Raw genomic sequence first — 23,802 nt, forward strand, 5'->3', positions numbered from 1 at the left:
CATTGCCCTCGCCTTATTTTTATTTACATCAAAATCGTATTCTTAAGCCAATCCTTAAGCCTTCCAATTCAAATAAAAATCCGAACATTTATAAATGCTCTTTTGGCATACCATCTAATTACGATTTATTTAAATACGTCCAGGCAGAGCCGAAATGCTCTGTCCGTTTAATTACAAATACAATAATTTAGATATTACATGGATGTACATATTACAACAAAGTTAAGTGTGATCTCGAGTGTTTTATGATGGGTGTAGAGTACTGACTACGAGTAACTGTTTGATCTTTTGTGACTGAGGTGACCCAGTAACATTTACGCGGATGATGTCGAAAGGGTGACCGCGATTGACGGACCTTGCGCACCTGGGGCATCCTATTCTCATGTGATTTGTGCAGATTCGTGAGGGCAAAGTGACTAAAACTTGTTGAAAAAATTCAGTTAAGTCCGGGCTAAGCACCGAAATTCCCGGCCAGTTCAACTTCAGCCTGAAGTCCCGCAGTTAAGTCCGGGCCAGATCCTTTGGCTCATTTGCACAGCGGCAAGTTCCTGAAGGATACCGCCAGCCAAAGGGGCAGCATCAGGAGCAGGACTAGTGGAGTGGCGCCACTGGCTCCGTTGCATCCGTCCGTGGTGCACGTGCGGCAGTAGACGGTTTTTATGTAGGACGAGGTCTGGTCATTGGCGCACTTGTCCGCCGAGTCGTCCATGTCCTCGTAAAAACAGGAACGCGAAATCACCCGCTTGCCGTAGACTGAAAATGAAAGAAAATTATTTTCATTTAACCATTTTAATTAATGTCTGCTCCTTGTATGCGCAGTACATTTTATTTGCGCGGACTGCATATTTGAGCCATGAACAAAACCGCAGAAATGTCATTTGAAAATACAGCAGGGCAAAAAAAGCGATGTGACTTAGTGTCTAAGTGTCTAAGGCAGCAGTAGGCTTCACATAAGTTTAAATACATTGTAAGAGGTATTATCTTCTACCCGAGACGATTTAAACGATGATCCATCTGATCACTTGACCATTTGATCGAATAAAAAAAATGAAAAAACTAAGACTTTTTATGCAGTTTCCATGATATTTTATTGCATTACTGCAAGAAAGTGGTTTGAGGGGCACTTGCTGACCTCTTTTCACCTGCCAACGGGTTCATGGCATCTATAGATTCGATATACCTTAACAAATACTGCACACGATTGGCCAAATCGTGGCTGAAACTCGACGAAACTAGAGACCATTTGCAATCAGACGGCAGAGCAAAAAACAAAAAACCAAAAGCGCGCAGAAATCCACAACAAATTGCGTGTTGTGTGTGCGAGGCAAATAGAACAAAACGACAATCTAGTAAAATCATTTCCAATGGAGTACGGCAAAAGCGAACTTTGAAAGACGCTCGAAATGGACAGAGCTGGCCATTTTTGTGATTGGCTCAGACGGTGGACATTGGACAGTGGACAGTGGACAGTGGACTACACTCGGGCTAATAAAATTGTTGACAACTGTCGCCTTATCACGGCCGTCGCATCAAACAAGGCTCAGAACTCAGAACCACCATCAGAATGCAGCAGCCGCCGTGTGTGCCACATTGCGCATACGCCGCGTGTACGGCTCGCTAGAGCAACCCAACCAAAAATGCTGCGTGGATCAGCCGCACACACAGCGCCACAAATTTGGAATAATTTAATAATTTACGAGAACGCGAATATTTCCGATGGCATCCTTTTGCATAAATATCTTATGTGGGTCTTTTACTTTTAAGCGAATCTCTATTTCCAACATCTTCGAGCAGTAACACCCTTTAATGGCAAATAAATAATTGGTATTTGAAAGCTGTTCAAGTGGATAGCCCCAAAACTTGTCAGCCCAGAATAGTTAACTTGTAATTCAGCACATTTGTATCAGAAAATGACTTTATGTATGTCTCCCTTTGGTTCGACGTTCCCCGGAGAAAAAACCAGAAATAAGCTGTTAGCCGCCCGAAATGGTCAACAGCGGACTTACAACACGTTGCAAAATACCTACAGACCCAGAGTTAAATCCACCGCTTGCGGCTAATTGCTTGGCTTTATACTTTGGCATTGTGGAATACGTTTTTAATTTGACATTTGCCAAAAAGTTAGCCACTCTAAGTTAGCCTAGCGAGGCTTCATAAGCAATTAATTTAACGGCAAATAAAAACCCAGATGGCAGCAACCAGTTGCATCGCCTAGATGCATTTTTCTCAGACACATTCTGCCGCCATAGCCCCCAATTTTGCCCCTCATAGTGGAGTCGTAATTGAGCGCTTCACGCTGTGCAACAACTTAATTAATTTATATGTATTTTGAGTATTTTTTCTTAGCCCGCTCGGCCCGTATATTATGTATTTTGCGCATTACAAGCGCTGCTCATGGAGCTGGGGACCAAACTCAGTCGGAGATATAGATACGAGTATACCGATGGCCGAGAGTCTGCAATTGCAATTTTAATTGCCAACTGCCAGGCTCAAGACTTGCAAAGACTCGGCGAACCAATTTGTAGACGCTTGATTGCTAAAATTTAATGGTGTTCATTAATTGGCCATAAGAAATTGCTTTAATGCGCCTCAAGAAATCTCAGACGCCGTTTCATGTGACTGCTTTTGATGGGTATTAAATTGCAATAAATTAACAAGCTTTTTGAATTAGTGTCTCACAATTAGAAACCAACAATAAAGTCAACTGATTGCCTATCCCACATGGTTTTCCTTTTCCGACCATTGTAAATATGCCTTTCTACTTAAAAAATTGTTTTATATTACGTACGTTCACATCCCCTTACATTTGTAATTATAGGAGTATATACTTTTTCTATAACTATAAATTACTGATTTTTATAGAGCATGCAGTAAAATTTTCCAAATGCAATTACATCACTCCATGTCAACATATTTTTTACTTCATTGTTTGTTTGACTGACCCACATCTAAAATCCGCGCCCGAATCGTCTGCTGCTACGTAAATTTATTCAGTGGCCAACAATGCAAAGTGAATTTAGATCAAATTGTAACGACACGGATCGCTTCACCAGTTTTTTTTGTGCCTTGTTTTAGTTTGCTTTTCTTGTCATATGCAAATGTACAAAGTGCTCCGCATGCGGACAATAACAAAGAAAAACTAGCAATAAAAAGGCAACAGTAAAATCGGACTTAAGATCGCCACAGCCCACAACGAAATATCACTCATACGCCCCGTTCGCCGGCTCTTTCTCCACAACTATTTGCCGCAAATTAGCGGCACATGCAACTGCGGGCCAAATGTCGCCACTTGTTGTGGTTTTTTCAGTTGTTCTGTTTGTTGTGTTTGTTGTGGTTGTTGTGGCCCCGCCCAGACACCACCTGCCACGCCCCTCCAAAGGCGCAGCACCAGGGGCAGCTGCAGTTGCAGTTGCAGATTGAAGTCGTTCCGTTGGCATTGTTGCTGTGTCTGTGTCGCCTGCACTTGTTTGGACCTTGTCAGGGCAATAAATTTCAATCTTGTTTGACTCTCGGCCACAGTTGCGTCGATCTAGCGATCCCCCACCCCTCCCTGCAGGAATCTACAGTGCAAAAAATACCATATCTATCCCCGGTTCCTACGTATGAACTTGCAGTGGCTTCTTGTTGGTTTCTGAATGGCAGTTATTTCTTCCGAAATTTCTGGTTTGTCTAACTAGTCAGTCTTTCCAAGTGTAGCCGTACGAGGACCGCACAAGTGGTCACAACAATGCAAATGCAACGGGCGCCCAATTATTCATGCCCGTGCTTCTCTTTTTCATGTGCCTCCATAGGTGTGGGCGTTCGATCTCACCTTCCTGCACCAGTTTCTTGCACACGGGCCGGGCGTTCACCGACTTGGCGCCCACCGAGTAGGTGCAGTTCACGTAGCTCCAGTACCGCTGCTGCTCCGAAATGGTCTCCGGCATGAAGGGGTCGTTGCAGAACTCGCCATTGGACACGTCCGTCGAACAGCGCCAGCATCGCAGCACCGCGGAGGCTGAAATGGGAAATGAATATCGATTAGTTGGGTACGTTCAATTCAGATAATCTTCGCTGCCCCTTACGAGGGAAGCCCACAAAATAGAATTGTACATTCTTCGGTTTATAACTAAATTACATTTTTGTAGTATACCTATTTCGGTCCCTTTTATAATATTTAACCATTTACGCATTTTAAGAAGATTGATTCCCAGTGTTCCTGGGAGCACCTGCTATAGAAATCGCAGTAAAGTAACTAACTTATTCTTGCTTTCCCAGTCCATAATCGTTCCCATAATGAATCGCATCCCATCATATTCAAACGGAGTAGCCGCCAGGCCGTGGTTTCCTGCTGCGTTAGAGGCCGTTGGCGGATATCTTTGAAATATTGCCGAGCCGCCACCAATTTCCAATTTCCGTCGGGAGCCTTTTGGCCGAGTTATTTATGCGACAGGCGATGGGGCAACTGCCTTATAAAAGTGTCAAAAAGCTCGACTTCGCCTGCTTTATACGTGCGATTAGGCGCTGCGACTAGTGGGTAAGTAATTATTTGATTAAACTGAGCCAACGATTGTTGAATGCACCGCAAAAAATTGATATAATTCCTGTCATATTTTTATGATTTGCAAAATAAATATTTTTAATTTGATATTTTAACTTATAGCAAGGGAGACAGAAAAGGTTTTTTACTCCTTTTTCTAATGAACTAAACATCGAAGTAGGAGCCTAACAAGAAAGGCAAATCCTTCTTGGCTTAACCAATCATTGATGTTCATTTATATTTCGTAAGTGAATCTGATCGCCCATTTTCACGTATCAGTGGTTCTGAAAATGTTTGAGTGATGATGATGACTGCGGCGTTGATGGCGGCCATAAAACTCGTTTCTCTGGCCAATTTAAACGTCAAACGTTAACGTTCGGGTTAAATGCACTTAGCCAACACTTTGAGGTGCGTTTAAACGAAAGCCTAGTTACGTCGAAAGGCAGCGGGGGGGAGTGCAAGTGGGAGCGTGTAACGGGTAACGGGGAAGCGGGAGGGGGAAGGGGGAACGGGGAAAGGCCGGAGAAGTGTGCCAACGCATTGGCCAAAAACGTGTTTACATTTTTTTCGGCCAGCGACCGCATTTGGCCATAAACAACCAGCATAAACATTGCAATTTGCGTTCGATTCGAATTCGCATTCGCATTGGCAGTTGGCTATTGGCAATTGAATGCAATTGAGAGGCGAAAAACTGCCGCGAAAAGCGGCGAAACCGAGATGAAAATTATAATCATTTACAATATATTGAAATTAATTGACAGCTGAATTGTCAGATCGTTTGCAGAATTGTTTATTTGCGCGTCCGTTCCAAGTCGGTGGCACTTTACTAATGGTAATGACTGTAATTCCATGGAAACTGAAAATTGATATTGTGCCTGTCAGTTTGCCGTGGTTGCGCTATGCCAACCGATGTGGCAGCCGCAACTGCCGCCAAAAATGGTCAGAAACATACGAGTCTGAATCCGAATCTGAATCTGAATCCGAATCGGAATCGAATTTGGGACCGAATGGTGGCCGCTAAGTGCGTAAGTATTTGTTGGACGAGATGTTTTCGCCATTGGTTTTGGCCATCGGAATTCGACTTTAATCATCGCTACACCAGAAAGCGGCTTAAGTAAGTGAACAAAATCCGGTCTCTCTCAAACCCTTAATTTATATTTCGAAACCACTTAAAATAATTGTTCTGCTGCTGCATGACATCGTTTAATTTAATTACTGGCTGATATTTTAATTTGCTAAGCCATTTACACTGCCTGCATGTTCTACGAGCGATTCCTTCTTGGTTTGCTTTCAGTTTTGTCAAGCCTATAAACTACGCAAAGTTTATTGCCCTTTGCGACCATATTCCTGCATATGGAAGTACAGTATGAACACATTTAGCCGCCCAAGTACTAGTCCTCAACAATGGGGCACAAAGTTTCCCACACCGACATCGGGGTTCACATGCAATTTTTCCATTAAGCTCCGAACTTGAGGAGAACTGCAAGTTGGACTTGCAACATTTGGGATCTGCCCCCAAACGAAACGTGTTGATTACCAGCCCCGTTTCCATATTTTCGCCCAAAACTCCCACAAACTGTTGTCCATATCGCAACGCGTTTAACTCGCAACTTACGAGTGTGTGGAACTTCAAGTGTGGGGTGGGCACGACTTTGTAACCCTAAAAACTGCCAGTGGTTCCCTTGGAGTTGGAGCTTCGATAGAAAGTTTCACTCTGCGTTTGACTGACACGCCATATGGGTTTGTTCAACTGCGAAATTGCCGAATGCATTGCTCGTGGAGCGTTTATCAAAATTGCAGCGCACTCGCGCCGAATGCCTAAGTAATAAGCCAGATAGGTATTCAGAGAATTAAGGGGATAGGCTTTGGCTGTTTTTTTGCTGGCCCAGTTTAGTGCCAATAGAACACTACAATATTTAACAATATCTAACGTTTCCTAAGACTTGCTCCCTACACTTTCAAAAATGCATATAATTATAAACAACATAAATACTTATTCCACTTTTATGAGCATTCTGTTTGTCATTGTTGTATCATGATGCATCATTCTACATACGGGATAATATAAAGAATCTTACAACTAATAAGTGAGTACATATGCATGCATGTGTTGCAAATTCAGAAAACTTTTTGCATTCTGTGGCAAAAAAGTTTGGAGATTATTATTATCAAGTTTGCATAATATGTTGCATTCTATGGCAGAAATTGTATGGTTTTCTTATTCACGTTTACTCTATACTCGTCAGTATTATTTTCGTATTACAGTTTCTCACTGAAAAGTGATCTTAACTTGCTCTAGTTGAATGCATTACTAGCACAATTTCCAATTGTAGAAGGTCTTCTGTTTTCAAGGGTCAAATATTCACTTGCATAATCGGGATTACTGCGGTGTTTGTTCAAGAGAATTGCAGTGAATTACTATTAGAAAGCAACCGAATCTATTTAATTAGGCTTGTCTGAGGCAACGGAAACCGCAACAGCAACTGATTATTAATTAAGAGGATCTGCCGACCGAAATCGAGATCGAGAAATGACATTTAAGATTACCCGAAGGTTAGGGCTTACTATGCATCATCAAGAATCTAGCAAGACGATGAGCTGTTTATAATGGCTGAAATAATTGCATGTTCTGAGTAATGTGTTGATTCTGGCCATACCCTTTAATCTTGATTATTTCCATGTCGTTCCGGTTGATCTCAGATTAGTCATTTTTGTTGGGGTGGGACGGAGTGGTCAGTTGGGTTTATGCCACTCAAAGTTGTCATTAGCCACGCCCACGCAACATAAACACAAAAAAACTTTTAGTTGATGACATGACTAGATATGTATGTGGCACGCTTTTCATTGAAGGTTGAGGTGAATTTGAGTAATTGTTGAGACTTCTATTAAAAATTGTTTTATACCCCTCTTTGCGTAATGATGACATTTCCAGTAAACGAAACATTACTCAACATTTTCCTCTGCCATTTTTCATGGCTATTTTTAATACTTTTGTTTCTCTGCATTTTTAAGGTTGAACAAATATTTTTGTTCCCATTACGTGATTTTGAAGTAAAAATAAACACGAAAGAGGTGCGGAAAAATATCAAGCAAGTGCATAAATAATAATAAATCATGGAAATTAAAGATTTTTCTCTTAAACTGCAGGAATTTCAAGTGGATTTCCAGGCAATTGCTCTGACAATGTGAAATATTTCAAAACTGTGAAACTGTGCAATTGGGTCAGGAATTTAAGCCAATTGGTTGTTAAGTTATCACACATTTATATCTCAAATAATAAAAATTCAAAATTTTAAATACCATTTATTATTTATTTTGTGTTATACTTTTTATAAAAGCTTTCAAAGCCCAACATATTTAATTTTTAAGTCACTCGACACACATTTATTTTTCTGCACCTTTAAATGTTCCTCTTCAAATACTACATTGCTTTAATATGAGTTTAGCACGCTTGCATCAGCTGCCAAATACTTAAATCTGACTCAGTTTCCCCATTTTCCGCACAAGTGAACCCTTTAGGTTTGGTTCATTGAACTCCAGCTTGGCGTTTTGTTGCACATTCAAATGGGAAATCCCGCCCACGCACTTAAGTAGCTCCGTGCCCAAGGACTTAAACTGCGCTTAATTAGCTCCCATTTGAGGCGGATTCAGTGTTTTTTTAACACACCTGTATTGAAAAACAACAGCAGGGAGAAAAGGGCCAGCAAGAGGCAGCCTGTTGAACCGTGGGCCATGATAATCCTTTTTTATACTCGTTCCTTGGTGGAGAATTTAATGAATTTAAGAATCACTGCACAGGCACTGCACTTTGGGGGGTATTTGAATTTGCTTTAGCTTTTGATATTCCAAATTAACATTCGCTTTGCGCGATTTTCCGAACACGCATGCGACCCGTTGACAAACTGACTGCGAACTGAAACCGAAGCGAACTGAATCTGAGAACTGAAAACTGAGCACTGAACACTGAGCACTGAGCACTGAACAGTGAACACTGAACCGCACACACGCCGTACACTGAATAGTACGCGCCAGTTGAACCAATAACAAAACGAACCCAACCCCAAACGCGAATCGCCGTGAGAGAGATCGTTGAAGGCGGTCGAACCGAAAGATGGAAAGCAGGCGATTGAAAGAGTGGCGCGTTCAACGAGCAGCACAATATTCGGGGCACAGTATTCGGGAGGCACTTCTGCTACTCGCACTCCGATTGGGTTGAGTGGATTCGAGTGGAGTGACGTTGGGTCGGGTCTGCGAGTTTACGGGTTTACGGGTTTACTGCTCCGCGATATAGCTGCACTTTCTTAATGGTGCCCGCAAACACTTGCAGTTTCAGAAGCAGCACAGTGGTGCAAGACCTAAAATCGGACTCGGTCGAAGAATATAGTGAATCTACAAAGCTTAGCTGGCGGATACATTTTATTATTGTATTTATTATTATTATCGTCGTGACTCATTAGTAAAAAGGTATATATGTATACTCCATAAAGAAAATATATGTTTGATCAGGAGCACTAGACGAGTTGATGTGGCTATGTCCGTCTGTCCAACTGCCTGCCTGTTGGTCGAATGTCGAGATATTCGGAACTAAAATCCCAAGAAAGTTGAAGTGAAGTATCTTGTTTTTATAAAATGTATTCTGGTATTAGTAAATAAGTATTTAAATGTAGTATTTTGGGTTTCCACAGTGTACACATCTCAATCCACTGTGCGCTGCTGTAGATGCTTTTTTCCATACCATTTGACGCCTAATAGGAGCCACCGTCGCCGTTTCAGCCGTCATTGTCACTCTCGCTTTGCCACGACTTCTTCAACGCCATTCTCTCTTCGATTCGGCCATCAGTGTCGCCCGTCTAATCAAGTGCAACTCTCTGATAAGACAATGCTTTGGAATGAGGAATATTTGGCAGGAAACGGATTGGCTTCGCCACCAGCAAATGTTGCAAGTACTTTATGCTTTTTCAATTGTATTCGGAATGTGTGGGATTTGGTTCTTATCCCTTTTTCAGATAGGTGAAGTCGGGCTCAATAATGCTTCCTTTGCGTTTGGATTATTCATTTTGTACAACTTTTTTATTGGATACGAGTAAGTTTTTAGACGCTTTTTATTACCGCAGAAGAGTGGAGCCACAGCGTACACAGGATTTTGGCATGTTTCTAGTCTTAAAGTATATTAACTTAAATAAATGTGAGGTTCACGTTTTAGAAAATGTTTAAAAACGACAAATAACGTAAGTACCATAAATAAATATAGATTATTAGCTGGCTTTTATATTTCATAAACATGTTCAAATCTCCATTCCTGTCAAAAAAAAAAGATAGGTTCAATGGCAAGACAAATAATTGGCTTAGCACTTGTAGCTCAAATCCGCTAAAAAATTAAAAAGGTTTATTTTATACGACTACCATACGAGTATACCCGAAAATCTTTCCATCTAACGTAAATATAGCGCTAACCCAAATGGGAAATATACATAGCACTTGGACATAAAAAATGAGTTAAGAAAGTTCATTGTACATGAAATATGTCACTTTGCTCGAGTAAAACCAATAAGCTACGCCTCTTTCAATAAAATAGTGGGGTGATAAGACAAAAACTTCTTAGAGAAAGAGGGCTGTCCACTCCAGTAGATTGATTGTTCTTTGTTTGTATATGTTCAAGTCCAAGGAAATTGGATAATGACGTGTGGTTCCTTCTGAGGCTCGTATATTCGATGATTAATCAGATTTTACCGATTTATTGATGAATACGTTTGTTGGCTGCCAACAAATTAGAAAATAATTGAAGCCTGCTCAGAGAAATCGATTTAAGTAGTTGGGTGTACTACAAACTTATGCTGGTCATTATGCTAAAAGCGATTAAGGAGCAGCAATTAAACAGGGTAAGTAGTAATTAATGTAAGGGAAATACTGAAAATTAGGCTTATAAATTGCCGGAAACTATAGCATCTATCGAAATTATATTTACTCCGATCTTGTCACGTCTCAGCAATCCCGCCAGCGAAATCTTGTTTGCTTAAACAATTCCCATCTGCTGTTCAGGAACTGACAATGACTATGGTAAACTACTGCCGAAAACAAATTCGCCCGCTTGGCTAAATAATAAACCTAATTTATAGGTGGGACAAGAAAAAAAAAACCAGAGAGATCTGTCTAGTCGAGTTCCCCGACTATCTGATACCCGTTAGCTAGCGCGAAGGAGAAATTTCAACACTGGCAGTTTTTTGGCATATCGATAGAAATTTACAAGACTAACAAATATGTCAACAAATATCAAAACATTTTTCAAAAGTGTGGGCGTGGCAGGTGGGGCGGTTTGTGGGCGTTAGAGTGGGCGTGGCAACAACGTCTATGTCTCTAGAATCCGTATGCTTATTCTCAACTTTCTAGCTTTTATAGTTCCTGAGATCTCGGCGTTCATACGGACGGACATGGCCAGATCGACTGCGCTATTGATCCTGATCAAAATATACATATATACTCTATGTGGTCGGAAACGCTTCCTTCTGCCTGCTACATACTTTTCAACGAATCTAGTATACCCTTTTACTCTACGAGTAACGGGTATGAAAATCACAACTCAAACCGCTCACTATCTGAGACCATTTTGCTTACAACGTCGGTTACAAAGGCGGAAATCGGTAATTTCCTGACTGTAAAATTTAATTAAAAAAAAAAAGCAATAATGTGAAAGGGGTTACATAGCATCGAAATTAAGTTTTTAAGTAAGTGTCTCATAATATTTAAATGAAAAAATTACAGTACAATATGAAAATAAATTTATTTTCCATGGAAATTAGGAAAGTTTTAATCACGTAAGGGTGGAATTTTTCCACCCGATATTAAAACCCTTAGTGAATGCCACAACCTGATCTCCATGGTAACCAAAATGCTACAATAGACTGAAATCTCCCGGACAACCGAACTGCTTAGCCAAAACAAAGAAAAAATTATAGTTAAAAATATATCAAAAATGAAGTTAAAAACGCGAGTCTGCAAGAAAAGCTCGATAAAAAACTCTGAATCGGCAAAGGAAAGCAGCAAAAGCACTACAACATATCCACTGAGTTGCGTGGATTGGAGCAGCAATGAAGAGATCTATTTTATGAGGTCAATTGACTTGATTTGTGAAAAAAATGTGAAATAATAAATATAATAACTTTCCCAGCGATGACCGTCAGATCTCCAAGTGGAGTGACGTTAGCCGCGATTCGGTTGAGGTGGCAAAGCTTCCGGATGACTTTGTGCCCACTGATCTGCACTGGCTTTTGCTGGGAGGCAGGAGCAGTGGTGGTGGAAAGGGTAGCGACACCCTGCTCATCTGCAGTAATGATGGAAGATTCGTAATCTTAAATAAGAGTGCCCGAGTGGAGAGGAGCATTTCAGCCCATGGAGCAGCAATAAGTTCCGGTCGGTGGAGTCCCGATGGCGCCGGACTTCTGACCGCCGGCGAGGATGGTGTGATTAAGATCTGGTCAAGATCAGGGATGTTGCGATCCACCGTGGTTCAGAATGAAGAGGCTATCCGATGCGCACGTTGGGCCCCCAACTCCACCTCCATAGTATTTTGCCAGGGGGGACACATTTCCATCAAGCCACTGGCCGCCAACAGTAAACTAATTAGGGTAACTTCAAATAATATTTGGTATAATCTTTATTAATTATTATTAATATTATTAACTTTACTTAACTTCATTTTCTAATTCCAGTGGCGTGCCCATGATGGCCTGGTGCTTTCCCTCAGCTGGTCCCCACAATCCAATGTTATAGCGTCCGGAGGCGAGGACTTTCGGTTTAAGATTTGGGATGCCCAGGGCGCCAATCTTTTTACTAGTGCCGCCGAGGAATACGCCATCACGAGCGTGGCCTTTAATCCAGAGAAAGATTACCTTCTGGTGGGCACATTTAATTTGCTTAAATTGTGCCACAGCAATGGGGTAAGTAGCTTTATAGATTTAAAGAGCCCAGACCATAAAAACTTTATTGCGTTACAGTGGTCCTATAACACAGCCCGCTTTTCCAGTCCATATGTGGGCTCCCTTTTCAATCTCTGCTGGTCAGCCGATGGCACCCAAGCATCCTGTGGCACCTCGACGGGTCAATTGATTGTGGCCTATGCCATCGAACAGCAGCAAGTCTCCGGAAACTTGAAAGCCACCAGCAAAAGTCGCAAGTCGATTACCTTGAAGGACCTTGCGGCTGGCACTCAGGATATCCTTGATTTCCCGCAGCGAGTGGTTAGTTTTGGTCTTGGCTATGGCCATCTGGTGGTGGCCACCACTAATCAAGTACACATCTATAATGAGAAGTATATTAATACGCCGATCATTATCGATGGCAGGAACGACACGAGGGTTATTGAAGTAGGCAAAAAGTAAATAGAATTATTTATGGATATGCTTACTTTTCATTATATCAATGTTCTATTGTTTAGGTACTTTATGATCCTGGACGCCCTATCGATTTGGGTGTACACCTACACAGGTCGCTTGCACTTGAATCCGCGTTATCCCGGCTCCCAGGCACAGATTCCCCTGCTTACCTGGCGCTCGCTGTCTTTGGGTCTTGATGTCCTGGCTATAAGGGATAGCTCTGACCCGACAGTACTCCACCTATTTGATCTGGTTCCGGGTGCCTCGCGGCAGTACGATCCCCATTCCCTGAGGGCCAAGCAGCAACTGGTCCAGATTGCAGCTTGTCGAGCAGGAACTTTGGAAGATCAGTTTGTAGCGTTTATCGACTCGAATAGGGAACTATTTGTCAGTGAGTCCCGCAATCTGAATGGCGAACGCACGGATGAGATTTACAAGATCGGCACCCAACTCACTGCGATTATGTGGGCCAGCGAAACAAATATTATGGTGGGAGTACACGACTCCTGCTACAGCATCTGGTATTGTCCCGGGGAAGGAGCCTCCGATCCCACGATCATTGCCCTAACCACTATTACATTGGATACTACGTAAGGAACCCACAGATGTTGTCATCGTTCAGATATATTTACTAATTCGACTTGCTTCAGAATGTCGCTCCCATTCGATTTGCCCACGTCTTTTTGTCCATCCGTCTGTCTATCCGTCCACATGAATGTCGTGATCTCACGAACTATAAAAGCTAGAAATTTGAGATTAGGTAGATTATAAACTGATGTTGCACAAAACTTTTGGAAAAAGTTCTGAAAATGCCAAGAATCCTTTTTCCACGCCCACTGTAAAGCCCACAAACAACCACTCAACTTTTAAAACTAATTAAAACTTTTGTTCATATTCCAGAAAATTAAGGAATTTCTCGTTCGCACTTGCACTAGCTAAGTAACGGGTACTTGATAGTCGGGGAACTCGACTAGCATTGTTAGCTCTTTCTCTTCGCTTTTATCTATATTTACATATCTATTATAACTATAAATCTTAATAAATTATCGGAACTTCGATATCGATCGACTCTGCAGAGACCAGTCATCCTGTTACAATAAAAATCAAATATACGTAATTTATTAGTATTTTTTTCTTCTTTTTTTCAATATAAATCGAAATTACTTCAATGTTTCATAGTATTTTTAATGCAATCTTTCAGACTTGATTTATATTATATATTGCTTTAAAATCTCTTTCCCTTAGGGAGTTTGGCAAACACGTCACCATCGAAAGCTTCGAGGATTGCGTGCTCACATTCCGTTCCGCCGGCGCCCTACTCCCCGTCAATGTCAACATGTATTGCGAGATCCTGCATCGTGCTCTTCTCGAAGGGCAGTGGCAACAGGCGTTGAAGATTTGCCGAATGGGCCAGCACTCCAGCTTGTGGGCCACCCTGGCGGCGGTGGCCACCAGGAAGCACCAGTTGCAGATCAGCGAGGAGGCTTACTCGGCAGCACTGCAAATCGACAAGGTGAGCTACCTACAGCACCTGAAGGCTCTGACTCCCTCGAGTGCCGAGCAGATGGCCGAGAACTCACTAATGCTGGGCAGGATGCTTGAGGCGGAGACGATCCTTCTGCATGGCAAGAAAATCGAACAGGCGGTGGGCCTAGCCCTGCGGATGCACAACTGGCGTAGAGCCCTGGAAATATCACAGAAACACAAGGCAGAGCAGCCGGAATTGATGTCGCAAGTTCTCCAGGAGAGGAGGATGTATCTGAAGGCCCTGCAAAGGGACGAGTGGGATCCACTGTATCTACCTCTTGTGGCTAAAGAGAAGGCTGGCAATACAAGCGAATAACTTTTCTACGCGTTTGTTATACCCGTTACTCGTAGAGTTTTTTTATTATTTATCTTGCCAATTTCCATCAGTATTTCGAAAACATTTTGGCCACGTCTAACACCGATAAACCGCCTAAAACTATAACGGGCACAATTAAACAATTTTATTTTATTTTAGCAAAGTTCAATCGATATTTCAGAAAACAGAAAACTCGACTACAGCATTCACTCTTGTTTCGTAATTAAATCACACATTTAAGAAAAAAACAGTTTCATCGTTAATTTCTGTTTTAATACACCTAGCACGCCGATTTTAGTAGGCAGGTGACAGCATGGGCTCACCGGCCAGTCCTCGGAGAACATTACGCGAAGCCAAATTGGCGGCATCAATTCGGGTTCTTTGGGTGGCATAGCCCACATGAGGAGTAACCACTTCATGCAAAGAAAAAAAGAAGATATCTTTATTGCCTAATGTAGATCATAAAGTAAGGTATCAAGGTTTCATAGGAATGCTTTGAATGACAGGTCTCATTAATCTTCAGAAAAATATAAAACACTCAGGTGATTCATGATCCTAGGTAAAATATATAGGATTACTTACCAACATTGTCTAGAGTAAGTAATTTATCTTTGGAAGGAAGGGGTTCGGGATCCATGACATCTAATCCAGCTGCGAAAATTCGGCTTGATTTAAGCGCCTCGTAAAGATCATCCTGGTTGACAATTTCTAGCAAAAAAGGTATACAGCATTTAAGTTGTTTTTTTTTCAAGTATACTTACTGCCCCTGCCAACATTGACCAGTACTGCCGTTTCCTTCATTTTATTAAAGGCGGTGGCATTAAACAATCCCAATGTATCCTTGGTCAATGGGGATGCAATGATGAGGAAATCACTTTCCGCCAGGAGCGTGTCGAAATCCACCTTCTTGGCATTGAACTGCTCCTCGATATCCTGGCGAACGCGATTCCGGGTGGTATATAACACGCGCTCAATCTCGAATCCCATCAAACGCTTAGCCACTGCCTGACCAATGCCTCCAAAGCCATAAAAGCCCACGGTGGAGCCGCGAATGTCCTGACCCAACATCCAGTTAAGATGGTCCTTATCCCATTTGTCACTGGATAATAAATTAGGGATAATACATTTTACGATATCAGCGTTGTAAATAAGAGATGAAAATATGTTTTCCATTACCTCTCTATCTTCCTTCGACCCTCTTGGAACCTCCGAGCAGCGGCGACTAATAGACCCACCGTAAGATCGGCTACCGCAACGGTAAGCATCGCAGGAGTACTTCCCAAAGGGATACCCCTTTTCTTTAGCTCCGGCACATCCACATTGTTTATCCCCGAGGACATGGTAGATACTGCCTTTAATTGAGGCCCAGCGGCATCCAGAATCTCGGCACCGAGTATGTCCCGGCCACCCCATATAACAGCATGAGCTCCCTTGATCTTTTCTAGAATTTCTGGGCGATTTTGTGGAGGTTCATTTAACACTTGCAGGATCTCGCATTTCTCCTTCAGGATTTCGATGCCCTCTGGCGGAACATCGGTATGCGCTATCAGCACTTTGAAAGGCTTAGTTGTAGACATTTAAAGTTCTTCTGGTGACAAAAAGATATTATTTGATAGGAAAAATAATAACAAGTGCCACTTTTGATAGATAATCACTTAGCAGAGAGTTCCTAAAATTCTCTTCGCTCGTAAGCAGTTTAAAGCTTTTTGTGCGCTTCTCCTCTTTGCAGCTCTTAAATTAGCGAAAATGTCAGCATCTGTTACCACCGAAGTTCTATTCTCTACGATTGTTGAACGACTGACCACTATTGGCTTTGGCGCAGACTTTTATAGAGCACCTGATATCGCAAGCCCCTATCTCAGAAAAAGCTGACAACACAACGCATGAAGAGCTTTTATGGTTGGGTTCGGTAAAAGTAATAATTTGTATATTTATTTATTTGTTGCATTTAACAGCAAATTTTAAATCCATCTATTAAAAATCTGTGTACTACGTTCGACACTTATTGGATAATTATAGGTTGTATATACGAGTATACTTGAAACAGAAGAGTTTCTTTTATTCATATTTTACATCTTCTCAGTAAGCAGGCTTTATCATGGGCTGTCCTTCAATGGCATACAAAATATTATTGGCAGCAAGCAAACTCATTTCAATAGTAGTCTTCATTGTCTGAGTGCCCATATGGGGAAGGATAACTGAAGAAATATAAGTTCTATTTTAGTGCACCCAACGAGGAGGATATACGAGTATGTTTACTGAACATAACTTACCACAATTGGGCAGTTTGAGAAGAGGACTATTGGCGGGCAGTGGTTCTGGGGTGGTCACATCCAAGCCAGCGGCAAAAATTTTACCACTTGTCAAGGCGTCATGGAGGTCAGTTTGATTTACCAGACCTGTAAAAATCGATGTATAGGACCTACGTTTATACAGTTCTTATAATACTACCTCCTCTGGCCACATTAACAAACACAGAGCTCGTCTTCATCAGGTCAAAGGCCTTTGCATTGAACTTCTCTCTGGTTTCGTTTGTAAGTGGAGCAGCTACCACCAGGAAGTCACTTTCTTGTAAAAGTTGTTCGAAGGACACGTGCTCTGCCTTGAAGTCGCCGTCGTTTTCCTTTCGGGTGCGAGTATGGTAGATGAACTTGGCTACATCCCAGCACTGCAATCGCTTTGCGATGGCTTGACTAATACCGCCAAAACCAAAGAAACCGATGACTGAATCGCGAATCTCCTGACCCATCATCCAGTTAATCTGTTCGATTTTCCATTGGGACCTGTTGACCAAAATCAATCAGTATTCATTTAAAACTTATAAATGATTTGTTACACTTAGACACTCGGTATATTTTAAAGAAGAGTGTATAGTATAACCCTAGATGGGGTATATGATATCTGGCTAGCTGGCAGCCCCTTCCCAAAAAGCTATCACTATTAAAAGCTTTTGAGGCAAAAGTTCCCATCAGCTGTTCTTACCTCTCGATTTCGGTGCGCCCGGCGTGAAAGTGACGACCGGCTGCAATCATCAAACCAATGGCAAGATCGGCCACCGAATTTTTCACCACCCCCGGAGTGTGACCCAATGGGATTCTCCTCTTTTGGAACTCGGGAATATCCACAAAATCGATTCCGGAGGACATGGTGCTCACGCAACACAGCTGGGATCCAGCAGCATCGAGGATTCCAGCATTCAGTGGCTGATAGTGCGCCCAATAGATGGCATCCACTCCGGGCACCTTTTGCAGGATCTCCTCCCTCGAGGGCGGCACACTCTGGCAGATGATGGTCTCCGCTCCACGAGATCGAAGCAGTTCCAAAGCCGGTGCAGGGACATTTGGATGTGAAATCAGCACTTTAAATGCCCTGGTCGCGCGAGACATTATGGGCGAAAAATATAGGACTACCAGCGGCCGATAGCAGCGCTAAACTGTTAAGTGGAAATTTCCGAGATAACAATTCAAGCTTTTTCTGTGCCCCGCTCTTAAGCTCAATATTTGCTCTTAAGCTTTAACATTTTAGTTTGCTCTCATCTCTTGAAATGCTACGCGTTACTACACACTTTTTATGGATATTATTGCAGTATTAAAGTCAAAATAAATCAGTAAAATAATTATAATTATTATTTACTATTATATATAATTCATATGTTACTCAATCTAATGTAAAAATTGATATTTCACTCAAAAATCTGGATATATAATTCAAGTAAATATATATTTATGTTTTCATCAGCGACTTTCCTAGGCTTTACCTATTTCCTATTAATCAGTCAAGCTATGCCATTAGATTAGATTCCCACATACTAAAAACAACCACTTTGCACCAGGAAACAGTTGTTTTTATATTTGCAATTTTATTTTCACATCTACTGACAAGCCAAACCATTGTTGGGCTGGCATGCCAAACTGGTTAGCGCTAGAAAGCCATATTTTCCATATATGTAAATTTACTAGTAGGCGGGCGACAACATGGGCTCCCCAGCTAAGCCGCGGAGCACATTATGGGCAGCAATGGTGGACATGTCGGCACGGGTGCGCTTTGTGGCTGATCCAATATGGGGCAGGATGACTGAAAGTTACGGAAAAACGTCGAGTGGTTAGTTTAAGATACGATTACCAAAACCAAGATGACAAACGTTTAATAAATCAAAAAAAAGGGGACACTAAAGGTCGACAAGGACGCAGAAATATGATAAAACTAAACAAAAAACGTCACCCTATTTGTTAGTAACCTTCAAGAAACCTTAATGAAATCTTTCCAAAATACTTTTAGACATTGTCATCCACTAAAGAGATAAGACAAAATCTTTTTATTGATAAGGGCCCAGAAATACGAGTATTTGCTAGGTGGGGGCCTAAAAAGCAACTACAATTTTATTTTCATTTTCCCACTCACCAGCATTGTCAAGCGTCAACAGCTTATCCTTGGGCGACAAAGGTTCCGGATCCGTGACGTCGAGTCCGGCGGAAAAGATTCGGTTGGACTTCAAAGCCTCGTAGAGGTCATCCTGGTTGACAATTTCTGAGGGATAAATTAAGAGGTATACTAGGTTAATTCTGTCAAGAAACGCAATTGGTACTGAAAACTTACTGCCTCTGGCAATATTAATTAGCACTGCAGTCTGCTTCATCTTGTTAAAGGCGGTGGTATTAAAGACGCCTTGTGTGTCCTTGGTCAAAGGAGAAGCGATCACAATAAAGTCACTCTCGGCCAGAAGGGTATCAAAGTCCACTTTCTTGGCATTAAACTCCTCCTCGATTTCCTTGTGCACACGACGGCGGGTAGTGTACAGCACCTTGTCAATGTCGAATCCAGACAAGCGCTTTGCAATAGCCTGACCAATACCACCGAATCCATAGAATCCCACGGTGGAGTCACGGATATCCTGGCCCAACAGCCAGTTGAGATGGTAGTTTTCCCACTTGTCGCTTTAAAAACGCAAAAGGAGCAAATTGAATTAAATTAAATTAAATGGTACATATATGAATTTGAAAGTAAAGTAAGAGTTATCAAGAACAAAATATTTCTCAAACATAGGAATAGACGTGATTCCTATTAAAAGTTCGAATATTTTTGACAGCAAAAAAGATTGTTAAAATTAAGTCTTTGAAGTCAATCAACTACTAATACTCACTTGTCTATCCTTTTCCGACCCTCGTGGAAACGGCGACTGGCGGCAATCAGGAGACCCACTGCCAAATCGGCCACGGCAGTGTTGAGAACGGTGGGCGTGTGTCCCAGCGGGATCTTGCGCCTCTTGACCTCCGGCACATCGACGTAGTCGATGCCCGCCGACATGGTGGAGATGGATTTAAGTTGGGGGCCGGCAGCATCGAGGGCCTCGGCATTGAGGGGTTCGTGTCCACCCCAGAGAACGCCATCCACGCCACGGATTTTCTCCAGCAGCTCCGCCCTGTTGATGGGAACACTCTGCACCTGGATGATCTCGCAGTTCTCCTTTAGCAGATCAATGCCCTCCTGGGGAACCTCGGGGTGTGTCACCAGTACCTTGAAAGCCTTGCCAGCGGACATTGTGCGGTTCTGGTTCTGATTTCTGCTGCCCCTGCGTGGAAGGGAGGCATTACAATGGGCGATTAACAAGGCCACAATCAGTGGCAGCAGCGAATTGGCGATCGATCGCATTTTGAAGTGTTGCGGTCGAAGTAGAGTGTTGCGAGCGACTGAACTTTCAAGCGGCATACGCACCCAGCTTTAAGGAGCGGCGAGAACACAAAGCCGCTGATCCGACTGCTCCGACCCACGATCGCAGCCGATAAACCAATGAACCTGTTTAGCATTATAATCAGCGCTCTATCTCTCTCCCTCCCTATATGTATATTTTTGCGTTCAAGCCGGCGAGCAGCTGATGTGAATCTGATTCTCTGCTACGGCGTTCCTATGCGCACAACTGGTTTAAGAGCTAAGCTATAATATTGGAGTTTTCATTGAGGTGGATTCAATAATCAGAGAGATGGGGCAAGTTTATTTTTGGATAAATAACAATAACCAGTTGTCAAAAATAAACATTCTATAATTAAGTTTCAATTCACTTCACTGAACAAATTACGAAACAAAGATAAATATATCAAAGGCTCTATACCAATTATTATGGTTAAAAAGAGAGACAATTAATTTAGTGGAAAAACGATTATGTACTGCGGTCAATAATTTAACTAACAACTCCCATGTTGGTGAGTATCAGAAAATTAGTAAAGTACTTCAACTTGGGGGTTATTCGGTCGCTATCTCCGCACTTGGAACACAAGCTTTATGGCGAAATTCCCGAAACAAAAACTTGTAGATATGTTCGCATCTAATTACTTTTTTACGACTCATTCAATTCAACACTTTTGACAATTTGATTTTTTGGCATTGTTCACGGGAGGTAATGGAAAAAAACCACACAAATATTCCGATATTAATACACTATCTGTTTAATGTCACTAACGAACAAACCATCACTCTTAAAAATTCTCTTAACTAAAATGTTTGCGACAGCAATGCCACATCAGAACCACTATACTGTATTATTATTTTGTTCTTTACTCTATGCTACACTTTGCCTCCAATCGTATTCGACGTGAAAATTGAACTAAAACTTTTTTCTATTGCCTATGAAATAAAAGCTCGCGATCCGACTGAGTTTATTAGTTCTCTTGGTATGTACTTTCTCTTACCGTAGATCTATAGAACTAGAATACTTTCCAGCTTTGCGTTTGCCGCACTACTGAAATGGGAACCCAAAGCTTAAGCCTTATATAGAACCCAACCAGTATCGCAAATGAAGTATGTATTAATTCCCAAAAAAGAGTTAACAGCTGATGAATTGTGGCAATTTGGCTGTTTTAGGAATAATTTGCCTACATACTAAGTCGCTTTACATTTTATGAAATGATAAAATGGGTGTACAGATGTTTCGAGAATACAACTTAAAAGATTCGTTAAAATCAAATCGAATACATAAAATAATTAAAACAATACCGTATAATACAATACAATTATCGTATAATACACTTTTTAATAATGTAATTTACTATTTAACAAATTATGGCGGCTAGATTAACTGGAATTCCAGTGCTATCAGCGATCAGCGATTCCCCCCTCTGATTAAACCATCATTGGCCATCCCTTTCTTTCGATGCACTCTGCGCTTTGCCGCCACTCATCAGTCCGTCCCTTTCCGGCTGCTTATCTCGCAAGGCTCCTTATCGGTGCGAACGGGACAGAAACGGAACTCTTTGAGGGAGTGAGCAGTTGGGAAAGCTGCGCGCCTGCTAGAAATACCAGTTGGGGACTTTTCCCATGTGCTCGCATGCTATTTCCAACTGGAATGGGCACCACCGCAGTTGGAGCCACTGGAGCAGTGGAGCCATTTGGCCATTTAGGCGTGGTGCCATGGAGCCGAAGCACTGGAGGCGAAGGCGGTTGGAACGTGGAACCTACACGACCAGCACTATTTCGCAGTGCAGTACGTTTTTTTGTGAGCGGATCTGCTCAAATTTTGTCCGCAGAGCAGCAGGCGCACAGCGTTGGCCAAAGCACCCCGCTGTACCCTTTTGTATGTACGCTTTTTCGTCTGTGTGAAAGCGGCGGCAAGAACCGTTCGCGTTGGCGTTAGCGTCGCCGTCAGTGATGAGCGCCTTCGCTATAAACTAGCTAAAAATTCGTGACCAATCGCTCTTGAATTTTAATTAAAAACTAAGCGAACTAAAATATTTAGTTGACATTACCTATACGCATAACGCTAGGCATTGCCTAAATTGGTAGTCCAATGTTTTACTGTCTAGGTCTTATTGAATATACAAAGATATATGTACAATGTAGATATAAATAGAGGTAGTATTCCAATTTTCCAAACTTCCAATTTAATGTTGAAAGTATTGATAATGATTAATAATATCAATTAGACAACGGGTTATGGCCCTGTTGCTTTACAAACCATTACTGATTTAACTTAGCTTGGACGTTAACTATTTTAACATAGTTTTAACCATGCCTTCACTGAAAGTTGTGCACTTCAGCTTACATTTGAGATTTGGCCCAGACACTGCAAATGCAGTCTGTTTAACTGAAAGCGAAATGAAAAACCAACAAAATCTTAGCGCTTTGTGCGAGGGTGGATTTTTTTGTTGTCGCGGCGCTGCGCTGCGTCGGTGCTTGCTGTTTCTTCGTTCCCCACTGCTGTATACATATTTTCTTCGTGCCTTGTTCTTTTGTTTTGTGGCGATTGTGCCGCAAAGTGCCGCACTTTGGTGCTTTTCTCGTTTTATGCTTTCCTGTTACCAAAACACGATGCGTCATTTTGACTGACGTAACCGGAGACAACATTCCAATTGGAGACAGCTGTCTATCAGACGCGACCGTCGCTGTTATCGTTATCGTTCCCTGCTGTTGTTGTTCCTTTTGCTATGGCCGTTGTCGGTGGGGCGTTGTCGTTTACCGTTACGTCTGCTGCCGCCGGCATTGCCAGCGCAAAGCTGCGGTTTGGTGAACAAGTAATCAGCAACTGATGACAGCAGACAGACGACGATGAGAGTGTGTGCGGCGGACAGAGAAGAGAAAATGGAGAGAGATTGAGATAGAGTGGGCGGACAATAAAAAACGGGGATAACGACAAAAATGAAAACGGAAAAGGCATCACTCGATCTCTCCACTGAGGTGGCCTTCACATGAGCTTATGTACGTATTAATTAGTTAGAATCTTGGAAAGGCTACTACTAAGTCATCAACACGGTTTAGTACATTACTGCAGCTTCGATATCATCCCAAACTGTCATAGAGAATACCTAGAATATAAGACATTGTGTTCCCTGATTTATTAAGTCTGTTTTGAACTAAGAACGTAGTGGGCATACTTTTAGGCACCTTTAGGCAATTTTTTTCGAAAAAGAAACATGATGGTACTTTCCCACATTTCTGACCTTAAAAATTTACTTAAAACCTCGCTGATTGCATTCACAAGGTATGTACGTTTAGATGTGCTTCCCGACAGGGCACTGCCAAGTTTCCCCAGCACTCAGTGGGTTAAAGTCAAATGTCAAGGTCAAGTTGCAGACACCTAAACA

At 42.0% G+C, this 23,802-nt stretch overlaps 5 protein-coding genes across 10 annotated transcripts; 1 reads left to right on the plus strand and 4 right to left on the minus strand.

Moving 5' to 3' along the window:
• Nucleotides 1–87: 87 nt before the first annotated feature.
• On the minus strand, nt 88–8,485 carry LOC122613296. 2 transcript variants are annotated; one of them, XM_043787405.1, is made up of 3 exons: nt 8,187–8,485; nt 3,812–3,997; nt 88–753 (listed from the first exon to the last, which is right to left on the minus strand). In XM_043787405.1, the coding sequence occupies exons 1-3, from the start codon at nt 8,251–8,253 to the stop codon at nt 527–529; spliced, it is 480 nt and encodes a 159-aa protein (XP_043643340.1). In that variant the 5' UTR covers nt 8,254–8,485; the 3' UTR covers nt 88–526. The 2 variants fall into 2 exon arrangements, with proteins under 2 accessions (XP_043643340.1, XP_043643341.1); XM_043787406.1 differs by lacking the exon at nt 8,187–8,485 and adding an exon at nt 4,240–4,433.
• Nucleotides 8,486–11,420: 2,935 nt separating this feature from the next.
• LOC122612804 (intraflagellar transport protein 80 homolog) lies at nt 11,421–14,734 on the plus strand. The gene is made up of 5 exons (XM_043786640.1): nt 11,421–11,626; nt 11,685–12,141; nt 12,226–12,890; nt 12,951–13,478; nt 14,134–14,734. The coding sequence occupies exons 1-5, from the start codon at nt 11,490–11,492 to the stop codon at nt 14,729–14,731; spliced, it is 2,385 nt and encodes a 794-aa protein (XP_043642575.1). The 5' UTR covers nt 11,421–11,489; the 3' UTR covers nt 14,732–14,734.
• A 132-nt stretch (nt 14,735–14,866) lies between these two features.
• On the minus strand, nt 14,867–16,531 carry LOC122612806 (glyoxylate reductase/hydroxypyruvate reductase). 2 transcript variants are annotated; one of them, XM_043786647.1, is made up of 5 exons: nt 16,387–16,531; nt 15,908–16,319; nt 15,493–15,830; nt 15,314–15,439; nt 14,867–15,144 (listed from the first exon to the last, which is right to left on the minus strand). In XM_043786647.1, exons 2-5 carry the CDS (start codon nt 16,306–16,308, stop codon nt 15,026–15,028), a joined length of 984 nt encoding a protein of 327 aa, XP_043642582.1. In that variant the 5' UTR covers nt 16,309–16,319; nt 16,387–16,531; the 3' UTR covers nt 14,867–15,025. The 2 variants fall into 2 exon arrangements, with proteins under 2 accessions (XP_043642582.1, XP_043642583.1); XM_043786648.1 differs by having other exon boundaries at nt 15,908–16,316; nt 16,387–16,529.
• A 104-nt stretch (nt 16,532–16,635) lies between these two features.
• Nucleotides 16,636–18,217, minus strand: LOC122612807 (glyoxylate reductase/hydroxypyruvate reductase). Its single transcript, XM_043786649.1, has 4 exons — nt 17,714–18,217; nt 17,183–17,514; nt 17,005–17,130; nt 16,636–16,929 (listed from the first exon to the last, which is right to left on the minus strand). Exons 1-4 carry the CDS (start codon nt 18,115–18,117, stop codon nt 16,811–16,813), a joined length of 981 nt encoding a protein of 326 aa, XP_043642584.1. The 5' UTR covers nt 18,118–18,217; the 3' UTR covers nt 16,636–16,810.
• Nucleotides 18,218–18,570: 353 nt separating this feature from the next.
• LOC122612805 (glyoxylate reductase/hydroxypyruvate reductase) lies at nt 18,571–21,511 on the minus strand. Of its 4 annotated transcripts, none has more exons than XM_043786646.1 (5): nt 21,415–21,511; nt 19,872–20,291; nt 19,328–19,665; nt 19,133–19,258; nt 18,571–18,805 (listed from the first exon to the last, which is right to left on the minus strand). In XM_043786646.1, the coding sequence occupies exons 2-5, from the start codon at nt 20,267–20,269 to the stop codon at nt 18,687–18,689; spliced, it is 981 nt and encodes a 326-aa protein (XP_043642581.1). In that variant the 5' UTR covers nt 20,270–20,291; nt 21,415–21,511; the 3' UTR covers nt 18,571–18,686. The 4 variants fall into 4 exon arrangements, with proteins under 4 accessions (XP_043642581.1, XP_043642578.1, XP_043642577.1 ...); XM_043786643.1 differs by having other exon boundaries at nt 19,872–20,300; nt 21,415–21,453; XM_043786642.1 differs by lacking the exon at nt 21,415–21,511 and adding an exon at nt 20,444–20,657.
• Between the last annotated feature and the right edge of the window lie 2,291 nt (nt 21,512–23,802).

This window comes from Drosophila teissieri, chromosome 2R (genome assembly GCF_016746235.2).
Source record: "Drosophila teissieri strain GT53w chromosome 2R, Prin_Dtei_1.1, whole genome shotgun sequence".
In the NCBI taxonomy this organism is placed as follows: Eukaryota; Metazoa; Arthropoda; class Insecta; order Diptera; family Drosophilidae; genus Drosophila; species Drosophila teissieri.